General features: G+C 36.1%; 1 protein-coding gene across 1 annotated transcript; it reads right to left on the minus strand.

The window, feature by feature from the left end:
* Positions 1–10,218: 10,218 nt before the first annotated feature.
* LOC124921232 (putative calcium-transporting ATPase 13, plasma membrane-type) lies at positions 10,219–13,854 on the minus strand. The gene is made up of 3 exons (XM_047461863.1): positions 12,884–13,854; positions 10,727–10,900; positions 10,219–10,315 (listed from the first exon to the last, which is right to left on the minus strand). The coding sequence occupies exons 1-3, from the start codon at positions 13,852–13,854 to the stop codon at positions 10,219–10,221; spliced, it is 1,242 nt and encodes a 413-aa protein (XP_047317819.1).
* Between the last annotated feature and the right edge of the window lie 245 nt (positions 13,855–14,099).

Consider the following 14,099-nt stretch of genomic DNA (forward strand, 5'->3'; position numbering starts at 1 on the left):
TATCTCAACCAGTTTTACCTCAAACTTTTGAATCAAATGCTTTTAAAAAGAAAGTTACAGAGATCTCATATGAGAATGAGATGCTCAAAGAACAGATTCAAATTATTTCTGACGAAAATAAGAGGTTAAACTATGTCGTCAGTGCATGGACAAGGTCTGGAGAAGCTGTCAAATATCAGATCAGCATGTTAAAACTTGCTGGATCTAGATCCGGTCTAGGATTTAATGGCAATGACCCAAACTTATCGTGCAAAAAGTCAAACTCATTGAATGACAAGCTTAAGCCAATAAGCTTTGTTAAAGGAAGTTTGACTAATATTGAATCTGATCTCATTCATGAAGAAGTAGCTTTTAAAAATAAAATAATTTATGTTCTGCCGACTGTTAGTTGGCTGAAAAATAAGTTAGAAGCAGCTAACAGGTCTGACAACCTAAAACCCGACTCAAAGTCAAGGAGTTTTAAAAGAAAGTCTTCTTCAAAAACTAAGGGATCAGTGGCTAGAAGGAAGTCGTCTGCTAAGTCAAAATCATACGCATTAATCACAACACAAAATGAGAAATCCATTAGAATATCTCAGATATTGATTCCTAAGGGACTAATTGATCGAGGACCCAATTGAAGATGGGTACTAGAGTTTGTAAATAATTTCTTATGTAGGTGATGCAGGAGGGCTGCAGGAAGGAAGCAAGGAGAATACTCTTTTGAATATACATCTCAGAAGATCAACAATGGCACCTGCCATTTCAGATGATTAATTATTTTCTTGCGTTTTTGTATTAAAATTCTGTTGGTCCGAAGAATCTCAAAAACATTTGTTTATTCATTTTGTATATGCACAAAATGAGAGGGAGAAATTATTTTTAAAATAAAGATACTCTCAGACGAAAGACCTTAATCGGTCTATTAGACGAGGTTGTCTAAAGGAAGAGGCATGTACTTAGACGTATTTTTGCTCACAATCTATGCATCTAAGTCTATATATTTTGGTTTAAAACTTGCGTTGTTAGACATACACGTCTAATAGAAGTTAGACGTTTTTATGTCAAGAGCAAGTGGATGCTCACGTCTAATCAAACACGCGTCTAATACATGATGTTCATGCGTTATTAGACGTACACGTCTAATAAACATTAGACGCATACTTATGACACGTGATTAGACGTGTGCGTCTAATAGACCCATGTGTCTAATAGACGTTTAGTTGTCATAGATGGGTGAAGTAAGAAAAATGTCTAACTGCGTGTGTATTAGACCGATCAAGGACAACTGTCCCACGTGAGAAGACATCTACTTTTTCCCGCTCAAAAATAAAAACAGTCATCTCCTAATAACATGAAGACACATGTCTTTCATTGTTATACCCTCAATATAATGATGACTCTTTGGAAAGGACGTCTAAAATTAATTGATGGGTCATACCCCTAGGAAAAACGACGGTTATCCTATATAACTTTTGACAGCCTATATAAGGATAGTTTTGCATTAGATTGAAAGTTTCTTTCACTCAAGATTTCTAAGAACCCTATATTTCACTGATTTTCTCTCTCAAAAACTCTTGTTCTTTATGTGTCTGTTCATATTCTTCTGAAAAATGGGAAACAAGAAAATCACACTCGGTCACTATACTTTACAGGTGGATTTTCCTTCCGTTTACACGTTTGATCAGCAAGAGGGGTCGAAATGTTCAGATCCCTCAAGTATTCCGGTCTAAGAAAGTATCTGGGAGGGCCTTTCATCTTCCACAAGAAGGAAGTGAGGGAGTTCTTCGAGTCTGCAACAATGGTGGATGATTCTATTGTGGAAACTATTAATGGAACAAAAATCTCATTCAACGAGGCGGTGTATGGGGAGTTCTTTGAACTTCCATCAGAAGGGCATACGTTCAACCGACATCTGTCAGCGGCGTTGATGGAGGAAATGAAGATGGTCTTTTCTGCCGACGGCTCGGCGATTCGACTTAATGGGAGTAAGAAGGCTCTCAAACCACAGTTCATTTTGCTGAATGATGTGGTGGCGAAAGCGCTTCAGGGGAAGGCGGGGTCATTCAATCTCTACAGTCAAGGTCGGTTTGACTATATGTCTGCCATCTTAAAGGGGATTCAGGTCAATTGGGCCTTAACGCTGTTCCAGAACCTCTGATTATCAATTAACCAGTTGAACAAGGAGAGCATCAACTTTGCTGCTCAAATAAGTCGTTTATTGGAACATTTGGGGGTCCCGATGGAGGATTCTGAACTAATTAACCCGACTAGGGTGTACACTGTCTTCACAGTCGTAAACACCCTAGTCAAAATGAAGAACAACAAAGAGTCTATTTCCGGAGCCTCGAGTCAACAGACAGCAGAAAGGTCTATTACCCAATCAAAATATCCAGCAGCTTCTATCCTGTCTACAGGAGCCAAACAAACCAAGACGGTGAACGAGTCTGAGGCTATCTCTACCAGCCTTAAGAGCTCATCGAAGAAGGATTCTGGAATTGTTGATTCCAGAGTCAGGCAAGGTCTAGTCGAACTTGCCACAATTCTCATGTGTTTCCTGTCTTCGGCTGCCAGTCAGTTACGGAGATCATCAAGATCATCTGTTTCGAAAGGAGAAAAGTCAAAGGCGCCCCGTGCGTCTAAATCCATGAAAGCGTCATCGAAGGTAACCTCTTCCCAATCCTTGGCCGATGTGCCCAAATTTAATGTTCCTGAGATGGAACAAGAAAAATCTGTTTTTATTCCTGAAAAGGAATCTACTGTCGTGCCAACTGTTGAGCCAGTTGGTCCAACCACTAAAATTTTGAACAGGGTTGCGTCTCATGTTCATCAACCTGATCTTGTAGCCGCGGGTGCTACGGAATGTACTAAACCAGAGTGAGGCGTTGTTCCTTCCTCTGTTGCTGGTGGTGAACCTAAAAAGGTTAAGTCTATGTTATTGGAACTTCCTCACGTTCCACACCTTTTTCCAATGGAGTCTTTGGTGGGTGGAAAGATTGTTCTAGTAGAACCCGCACCAGGACTTTTCGTAAAACCATTGACTACTCATGAACTCATGCGTTCTGCAAGACAATCCGTTGGAATTGTCTTTGGAGAACCACGACCCTATCCAAAGCCCAAAGAAGTGATTGGAAAAGGAAAGGATATTGTTTCAAACATTGATGAAGAAGTTTCGGAGGCCACGTGTATTGTTGACCTCATGATGGATCAGGCCAAAGCTGCTGCTGCTGAGAAGATAAAGATTTTTTATACCTGGGTACTGAACAAAATGTCCATCAAGTACACCGCAGTCATCAAAGGTAAAGGGATAATCAGTCAATGGAGGGAGCTAGTCAAAAATGAGAAAAAGGTCTTGAATTGGGCTAAAACTTCAGAGGTGTATGAAGCCATTAATAGAAAAGATCGGGTGGAAGCAAACTTGAGAGGAAGAGCTCTATTTCCTATTCTTGAGGCAAGAAAATCCAACTTTAACCCCATTGAAAGAAGTGCTGAAGTAGAAGCAAAGACTTTGAAGAGGTTGGACAAGATTATGGAGAATTATAGCTCAGTGGTTACTCGGTACGTTGATGGAGCAAGTTGCTCAGGAGCTAGCCCATTCGGAAGTTCCTCAGATGAAGATGAACAAATGGACTTATCTGATGATGTTACATATAAAGATGAGCAAGCCGCTGCTCACCTGATCGAACTTGGAAGTCTCTCTGCAGAAGAGATTCGTTTAAAATTCAACCTTCTATTGAGCAAGCCAAAGAACCCATTCAGTCGAACCCTTCTAGAGAAGAAGAAGAAGTGATTCAAGAGCCTGCTCAAGCTATTGAAAATAATGCTGATCAAGAGCCCATTCAAGATCTTATATCGAAAGAAAGAGATGTCGTTGAAGAGCCTGTTCAAGCTCTTGTAACTCAAGAAGAAGAAGTGATAAAATCCCCTACTGTCAGAACAGAGGGATCTCAAGAAAAAGAGGCTGAAGTCAGTTAGCCTGAGATTGTCAGATCAGAAGGGGAACCCTCAAAAGAAAAAGAAGCTGAGAGTAGTTCCTCATCTAAGGGAGAACAAGATCAGAATGCTCAAACTTTTAAGCCTCTACTATTTCCCAATATCAATGCTGCAAATGTTTTTAAGAACATTCTTAAGCCTCTTCACAATTCAGGGAACTTGCTCGAAAGGATTAACAGGGCAGAGAAGGAGTTGGAAGAAGAAGATCAAAATAAATCTGATGATGGGTCAGAGGAGGATGAACATGAGTAGTCCATACAAGTTTATACCAACTTCAGTCCAATTCAGACCATGGCAGCAGATTCTCAAGATAATTCATCTAATGAAGGATCTTCAGCTGACGGAACAAAGCTCATGAAGTCGATGTCAACTTTGTTAACAACGCTTTAGAAGAATGTAGCAGTTATGCAATCCAACATGTCGAAAATTATGAAAGCCCAGAAGGAAAACAAGAAGAACTTTGCTGATCTTGTCAAAACCCATAAAGAGTTGGAGCTAACATTGAAGAAAAACACATATGAGTTTGAAGTCTCCAATACGAATTTTGGAAGGTTTGAAAAGAAACTCTTCAATCGACAATCTGAAATGATGAGCCTTGAAAGACAGATCAATCTTGATAATCAAAGAGAGGTTATGGAAGCAATGGAATTGATTCAGAATTAGCTGGTTGAAATTCAAGGTAGCAGGAGAATAACATATTCTGAAAAACTAGAGTATGCTGACTCTATCGCAAGGAAATTTCAAGCTAAAGAGAATGCGAAAGCTGATGCTAAGAAAGAATAGAATACCATCACTCAGGGCAATGTTGTTAGAGACAGAAGAGGTGACGGTGTAACAACCGGCACCAGATCTAAGCGAATTCCAACAAATGATGAAAACCCAAGGCCAACTAAAAGAGGCGGAGGTCGAAGCGGTGGTGATCGTGGAGGCCGAAATAGTGGTAGTGATCGTAGAGGCCGAAGTAGTGGCGGCACTCGTGGTGGCCGAAGTGTAGGGATGGCAATGGGGCGGTTCGGGGCGGGGAATGCAATTACCATCCCCACCCCATTTTAATTTCGGAGATTTTTTAATACCATCCCTGCCCCCTTCGTTTTTTTTCGGTTTCGGGGAATCCCGTGGGGCACCGTTAATAATTTTTATTTAAATAAATAAACAAATATTATACAATAAAATTATATAAACCCATTTTTTAATATAATATATATTGTAATATATTAAAATTTTATATTATTATAAAAAAATGATTTTAATACTCTTATAAAATATAGTAAATAAATAAATATATTGGTGATTTAATATATTTAATTATGTTTATGGTATTCGGGGCAAAATCGGGGTGAAAACGGGGTGAAATCGGGGCGGGTCGGGGCGGGGGACACAAATATCATCCCCGCCCCATCCTCGTTCGGTTTCGGGGAAAAACCGTCCCAAACGGGGCAATTCGGTTCGGTTTTCGCAGGGCGATTTTAAATTGCCATCCTTACTGAAGTGATGAAGCAGCTCGTGGTGGCAGGAGTGTCAGAATTGGTCGTGGTGGTCGCCCTCTTCCTCCTTTTCGCAATCTGCTAACCGGTCAAGAGATGACAGGTGAAGGGATGAGCTATGAAGGAACTCGTTTCCCGATCGATCCTCAAGTGAAAAGGGAAGAACAATAATCTCCTTTCTCCTACTCAGTTAACTTATGAACTCTCCTCCTTGAACTATTTTTATGTCACTTGTATGTTTTTGGCCTTTTAAAACATTGTTTCTGAATATTGATGGTTTTTGAAAATTGTTTATGTAATATGGATGAACAAGTTTTACTTCTTATCTATATGATGAATGCTTAGTTTGTTATTTATGCAAAGATTTTAACTTCATCATCAAAAAAGGGGAAATTGTTGGGACAAATTATTTTGACCAAGTGTCAAAGTAGTTTGACTATTGGAATTTTGATGATGAATATATATCAAACTCTATTTATGCGTCTAATTGCTTTTGGTGCAGGTGTATCAAAAACAGGTTATATTAGACTTGGTCTTAATGAGGTTCATTAGCCCGATTTGGCATTGGATACACGGAGTTAGACGTGTAGTCTAACTAGCGGAGTTAGACGTGTAGTCTAACTAGTTGAGTTAGACGTGTAGTCTAACTAGCGGAGTTAGACGTGTAGTCTAACTAGTTGAGTTAGACGTGCAGTCTAACACACGGAGTTAGACGTGCATTCTAACTAGCGGAGTTAGACGTGCAGTCTAACACACGGAGTTAGACGTGCAGTCTAACACACGGAGTTAGACGTGCAGTCTAACTAGCGGAGTTAGACGTGCAGTCTAACTAGTTGAGTTTGACGTGCAGTCTAAGACACATAGTTAGACGTGCAGTCTAACTAGTGAGAGTTAGACGTGTAGTCTAACTAGTTGAGTTAGACGTGCAGTCTAACTAGTTGAGTTAGACGTGCAGTCTAACACACGGAGTTAGACGTGCAATTTAACTTGTGAAAGTTAGACGTGCAGTCTAACTAGTGAAGTTAGACGTGCAGTCTAACTAGTGAAGTTAGACGTGCAGTTTAACTCCTTCAGATTAGTCTGAAGTGAAATGTAATTACACGTGAGGTCTAATGGAAAGAGAAAGTTAGACGTGCAGTCTAACTCCTTCAAATTAGTCTGAAGTGAACTGTAATTAGACGTGAATTCTAATCTCATTAGACCAGGTGGTCTAATGGATCTTGTTATTATATGCAGACGTCTAATTTCATTAGACGAGGTCGTCTAAATGAAATATGTCTAATGCTATGCTTAAGCAGTTGCTTAAAGTTAACACCCGCCTAACCACGTTCTCTAGCTGTACGCTACTCCTGCTCCACTTTCCTGTGAAGATCAGTACGACAGTTAGTTGTAACCAATTGATTAATGCCACGTAACCAAATAATCTTCCCACTACTTGTTTTTGCAGGAATATCCTTGAAGATTATTTGGCGCACTACCAGTTGGGTACGGCCACAATCCTTGTGTTCAGAGTCTGATGTGTACTATGGAGGCGTTCCAATGGAAGTTCTCCATGTGTCATTATGAAGATTCTACCGTTGGTACCTGTTCCTATTTAAAGATCCTCAAAGAGAACGGAAGAATCATCGATCTATCGATACTCAGATTATTCTATCTCAACTGTTAGCTGCTTTCTTGCTTTTACTGTGTGTTAATCAAGAGAGAGTTAGAATCAAAGCATTTTATTAGTTGAGTGATATTCTTCATATTGTAAGTTGATCAGAGTGTGTTCTGTTCAACAGTGAGCTAGTCGTGCGATTGTATTTGATTCGTTGAAAGCTTAGTGAATCATTCTAGTGGTTGGAAGAAGGGGTGACGTAGGAGAGTTAACTCCGAACATCCATAAACAAACTGATGTGTTGTTTCTATCTGTCATCTTTTCATTCTTAGTTCTTATCTTCAAACTCAAGCAAACATTTTCGCACTTAAATCGCTCAAGATTTTGCAAGAGGTTGCGCATAATAGAAAGTGATTTAAATCCCTAACAGAATTTCTATCAAATCGTTTTTCCGAAGTCATTATCAATCGCCAGACCCCTGTCTCTATTGATTACGCCGATCTTATCAGAAACTAAAGAAAAAAACAGAGTATTAACGGATTAAGGGTCTGGTGCTTACGCCTATCTCGTGGGATAGTATCTACTCAAATGAAGTGTAAGTAGATTATCTTCAAACTACACAACTGAAAAAAAGACCCTTACGTCAACACTATGATCAGTTTTTCGGAAAAAATGAGTGATGCATAATTGCTGATTTTAAGTAATTTTGCCCAAAAGACATTATATAAACACCCACATTTTACACTATTTATAATTAAAATTGAGACTCATATTAATAAAATAAATTATGTAAATAAATCAAACAAATTAAAATGGACTTAAAATGATTTTTTTTCTATTTAATTAGTTTGTGTATTTTATTTTGCAAGTAAAAAATGCACCACAACAAGCTAAATGGAGCCTTAGAGAATTAAGGAAACACTAAGACCTCTTATCTTCAAAATCAAACTAGCCCTTGTCTCATTAAACCTATGCGTGGAAAATGACCAAGACCTAATGAAATGCAGAAAGAAAGAGAGATGGGAGAAAGCAGCGACGACGCTGGGGAAGAACCGACGGGAGCTTGAGTTTAATCAAGCTACTGAAGGGAAATGCAAGAGCTTCAATCAAGTGACCGATAACCCTACTGCCATCCTGATTCTTCTACGCAAAACCAAGGACCGTAGGAGAGGCTTTAAACCGACGAACCTTCGTCAGGTCCGGGAAACCCAAAATTAGGGCTCTATTCGTTTGGCTTGAGGCGAGACAATCTTTAAATAGAAATAAGGGGTCACTTGAAAGGATTGAGGGGAGAGATCAGAGAGATTACTTGGGGACTAGAAGGGAAAAGAAAAAAAAAATCCTTTTGAGTTTGAGTTTTTGGATTTAAAGCTCCACTCCCTACAAGCCAAGGCGTATGAGAGTTTCGTTCTTGTGCATTTTAAAATTTTTTATAAGTCCTTTAACCATTTGGTGCTTCTAATAATGTGATATTTTTCTTTCTAAAAATATGAAAAAGTCGTTCAATTTGTCCGATTGTCCATTGTTTGTTTTTTATTACTATATATGATATATGAGTCTTATAGACTAATTTGAAGGGCTGAAACAAATTGAAAGAATTAATTTTGGAAAAAAATTAGGATTGTGTTATGTGCGTTTATGTTCTTGAATATATAATGTGTTTTGGTAGTTCTAAATGGTGTAAACATGTTGCTAGTGACACTGGTATAAAAGGGATCTTCGGTAACGAATGTCAATAACGCCTCTATAGCTCTATTACTGAAATTTTTTATCAGTAACAGCGCTATAGTGTCGTTACTGATAAATATATATTAGTAACGATTTTATATAACCGTTACTAATATTATCTATCAGTAACGGCTCTTACTTATAACTGTTACTGATAACATTGGTTTTTTCGCGGTCTTTCGAACTAAGAGTATTTGTAACGGTCTTTAAATGTCCTTACAGATAGTCTTTGAGCATCTGTAACGGTCTTTGAAAAATCGTTACAGATACCACTCCAGAAAGGGTATTTGTAATGGTTTTCCAATGCCCTTACAGATAATATATAACCATCTGTAACGATTTTTGAATGCCCTTTCAGGTACTATATAACCATCTGTAATGGTTTTTGAATGCCCTTACAGATACTTCATTATAATCCGAGAACAAATTCTCTTTTTCTTTCTTCTCCGCTCTTGTCTTACTTCCGCTGCCGCCGCCCTACCAATTTAAGTTGTCGATTGCTACAAATGATCAACTTCAAGTCCATTGCACTTTGAAAGTGCAAGAGCATCGAGTCAAGAACAAAGTTAGTTGATGACTTTGATCCATCCTCAATTAAGGTGCATCTATCATTATCTCATTCTTGTCCAGATCTAACTTCCATTTCATGTTTCGCGTTTTTGTTTTATATAATACTTTGATGACGATTTCCTTTTCATTTTAGATCTAATTTGTTTCGTTTGAAAATATCATCGCCTTCAATCTGAGAGGTATTTCTTCTTGTTTCTAGAATCTCGTAGACGAACGCATGATATACGTATATGTAGATAGATAGATCGATCGATCTGTAGATAGATCGTTAGATCTATAGATGCATGAATTGAGTTTGATTGCATTTCGTAATACTCAGTGGTTGAATAATGTTAATTGACGAAATGAAGGTTCTAGAAAAGAGCCTATTCGTTCAATTCTATACCCATGACAGACCACAGTAGGTGGTCAATCAAGCGAGTTAGAGCAGTTAAAAATGAAGGACAAGTGGAGAATGATGAAGAAGATTCAAGAGAGCAGTTAAAAATGACGGACAAGTGGAGAATGATGAAGAAGATTCAAGAGATTTGTTCTTAACCAAACTTAAGAAGAGCATGAGGACATTGGAAGACTAGAGGGATTTACTACAGCAGGTAATAATTCCATATTATTATGCTGTGTTCTTTCCCATTACTAAGATTTTTTGATATGTAGATGGTAGAAAATAGGAAACTACTTTCATCTACTATTATTACACACCCAAAAGAAGAAGAGGGACTTTCTTCTTCTGATCAATTGCAGAATATTTGGCCATCTGGGTTTGAAGGGACATTAGCAGGAGAAAATTATGAATATTATACTGGTGGCCGTCGAATGTGCTCCACGGTGGAAAACAGGCCTGTCCCAGGAGAAACTGATTTCTAGAAACTACTCTCGTTTAGGTGGTCTAGGAGACGTCGTAGAAGCCTTACCTAAAGCGTTGGCTCGACGTGGACACTGGGTTATGGTAATTCCTCTTCTTCTTCTATTTTTTCATATAATCATCAATTAAAAGTTATCTTCTCCTTCTTGTTGAGGTTGTGGTGCCTTTGTATGGGAAATTTGCTGAAGCTGAATATTCAGGTGTAAGAAGACGGTACAAAGTGGATGGACATGTAACAAAATCATAGTTGTTAGCTCCTCTATGGACGTTGGTTATTCAAGAAACAAACTAAGGAAGAAGAAGAAGCTGAAGCTGGAGCGTTCACATTATTACTATGAATAATTTAGTTTAAATATATTGAGATAATTGATTGATTTTTTAATTAAGTATTTTGTGGATGGGTCTTTTTGTTTATATAAATGTTTTTACTAAAATAATTATTTAATATTGTTTATAGGGACGACAAATATTAATAATTCAAATAAAACCGGAATATATTTTAATATCAGTAACGGTTCTGTCAAAGGATTGTCGTTACTAATACTCATATCAGTAACGACAAGACCATTGGAAAGACCCTTACTGATACTGATATCAGTAACGGCAATACCATTGGCAGAACCCTTACTGATACTCATATCAGTAATGTCATTGTCTTCGGCATTGGCCCTTATACCCTTTTTTCTACTAGTGTGATGAATGAGAAGATTTAGATTTTTCAATAAAATAGTTTAAGATAATGTTTCGACATATAGTATATGAGCTTGTTTGAAAAAAAACCGTCTATAAGTTTACACTTTTTTTCTTATTTCTATGTTTACATTATGTCAATTAAGGTTAGGAAGTTGTTTACTTGTATTGTCTAGTGGATTATGACAGTGAAAGTTTGGATTTGAGGCTAGTGAAAAAAGGGACTGAAATTTGAGTTTGATAGTTTATTAAAACCATCGATCTTTTCGTTAGACCGAGAAAGAAGTTAGGCGACTGAGAGCGTTGGTTTGTCTAATGACAAAAAAAAAGAGGAAATAAAAGTGTTTTTACAGAGATTCAAACTCAAGGCCGTCTCCTGCCTCGCCCCAGCTAGATTATATTTGCACCTCTAGGAACTGAGTTCGTGACGTGACGTAACGTGACGCATTTTGTTAAATCAACAACCTATAAAAAAAAATGTGTTTTCTAAGTTTCCAATCTAGGTATTATTGACAACAAGAATATCTATATAAATTTTTATTTTTTTATATAATTATTTTTATTTTTTATATATTTTATATTTTATTTATTATGTATATTATTTTTTATATAAAATATTTTATATTTTATTTAATGTATTTTATTTTAACATGTATGTAATATATTATTTTAAAGTTAATGTATTTTTTTATTTTAGTGTATAATATTTATTTTAATAATTTAATTTATTATCTTTAGTTTTAATTATATATATTATATTTATAAAATTAAGTAAAGATAATTTTTATTTTTATATATATTATTTTTATATATAATATTTATATTTTATTTTATTTTAATTATTTAGTAAAGTATTATATATATATATATATATATATATATATATATATATATATATATATATATATATATATATATATATATATTAAAGAGAGATGGGTATTTAATAGATTTAGAGGGTGAGATACCTATACATTATAGTTAATATTAAAAACAAGTTTTAAAAAGTGATTAAAATTAGGGTTCACGTTGAAAGAATAGACTTAAAATCATCTCGAATAAATTGAATACTAGACTTAAATATTTAGGTTTTCGGTAGGACCAACCCAATTCTAGATCTATTGTGGATTTTTATCTAAATGGTACAACTAGTCACTTCAACAAAAATAAATAAAATAAATAATTCTTATAGTTAGAGTTATCTATATTAATTTTCAGGATTATTTTTTATTTATTTTACCTCAAATATTTTACAGGCACTCCACTAGGCACTCCACTTACAACTTGACACATGTCAGTCTTAAAATTTTTTCTATCTAAAAACTAACTCTCATAGATTTAATTATAGTTGAGAATTGAAAAAAATAAATAATATATTAAATTGTTTTATATATTTTTTTTACATAAAAATAACATAATAATTTTAAATCATTATTAATTATATATATATATATATTAAACTATTATATATATTTTGTTATAAGGAATAACATAATAATTTTAAAAATATATATATTAATTATATATATATATCACATTAATATTAATATTAATATTATTTGTTAATTAAGATAAGAATGTTATATACCAATAATATTAACAATCAAAGAAATTATGCATTAAATTATAATATATATTTTTTTTTATAAAGAACAATATAATAATTTTACAAAATATATTATTAATTAAATATATATCAGGTTAATATTATGCAGATGCAGTTGAGATTTTAAAAAAAAAAACTTATGCATTAAATTATTATATATATATTTTTAGGAGAATCTAACTAACTCACTTATTTTTATTTAACTAAATATTTATTTTTTAATTCTTAAATGATGGGCAAAATAAAACCTATTATTATCTACCAGTTTCATTAATATTTTTCCCAAAAAAATTTGAAGCCAACCTAAACTTCAATTCTTAAATCCTTCATTAGAATATTATATAAACTGTTGTCATAAAAAAAAAATTAAATACCTGATAGCAAGAATTACAAAGAAGACGAACAACAAACTGCACTTCCAGATCATGGGAAACAATTTGGGTAGGCGTTGCCGTAGCGGCGTGAGTTGGTCTAAATCATTCGTCTCAATACCCCAAGACGTATTCATGCCGACTGAAGTGACGATCATTCGGCCATAGCCATGAACCACCATTGTTTCGGAGAGCAAAAAAGGGTTTGTGGCCTGGTCAACCTCATGAGTCTCACTCTCACCATTCATGTTTGACTCGTGGACTTTCATAGAGCGGCCATTCAAGAACAACCCGTCTGCAGGCACACGGTCGCCGGTGGACAAGCACACGACATCGCCTACAACCACCTCTAAGATCGAGATGGCCTGTCTGCGTCCATCTCTCAATACACGAACCTCCACCATTCCATTTTCACTCTCCTGATCATCCCACAGCCTATCAAACTGCCTTAATTTCTTGGACTTGCTAAAAGAGTAGAACACCACGAATAGAGTAAGAGGAACTATAATTTTAGCGCCGTCGTACCATCCTTGTCCGACTCCGTGCTGCTTGATCCCCACTTCAACCGTTATGAACCCCCATATTAGGAGACAGAAGATCTGAAAACTGATCGCCTCCACCACAAAGCTGAAGAAAGACCTGACAGGCGGTTTGATGCAATCGTTGAACCCAAACATTTCCATCCTTTTGATAACATGATCACTACTGATTCCTAATTTCGGATCGGATTCTAGGGCGGCCGCCAATGACTTAACATCACCGCCGAACTTTTCCAGGCCCTCTATCTTACGTTCCTGCACTAGTCCGAACAGCGCTTTCCGGTCAATATCCTGCAGACACCTCAGAGAGGTGCCTTTGTCGGAACCGGGAAGTATTTTAGTCCAAGCGGGCCTACTGGGTGTTTTTCGCAGCCGTGGACCCTTCTTAGATTTAGAGATTTCTTCTATGATGCATTTTTCATCATGGGATGACATTATTTATGATATGGATAATCAGGAAATATGATGATGAAACCACAAATTCGTTATACCACATGTATATATATGAACTCTCTCAATGAACTGGGGGGGAATTTTCTTACCATCTTCTCCATGAACTTCCAAGCAATTCTTTGATTTATGGGAAGTCTTTTCCTTTTAGGTCCTAGGCCTCGTTTGATGAAAGAGTTTTTAGGATAAAACTCACTTTTTATCCTAAAATCAAATAATTTTATCATTTA

This window comes from Impatiens glandulifera, chromosome 1, assembly GCF_907164915.1.
Source record: "Impatiens glandulifera chromosome 1, dImpGla2.1, whole genome shotgun sequence".
In the NCBI taxonomy this organism is placed as follows: Eukaryota; Viridiplantae; Streptophyta; class Magnoliopsida; order Ericales; family Balsaminaceae; genus Impatiens; species Impatiens glandulifera.

Bases quoted from the DNA above. Each gene is read 5' to 3' on its own strand.
- LOC124921232 (XM_047461863.1), bottom strand. From the start codon at position 13,854: ATGTCATCCCATGATGAAAAATGCATCATAGAAGAAATCTCTAAATCT. The intron at 10,901-12,883 runs GTATTTAATTTT...TCATCACACTAG, and splicing joins TTTGTAATTCTTGCTATCAG to TAGAAAAAAGGGTATAAGGG. The intron at 10,316-10,726 runs GTTACTGATATT...ATGAAAAAATAG, and splicing joins GACAATCCTTTGACAGAACC to AAGAAGAAGAGGAATTACCA.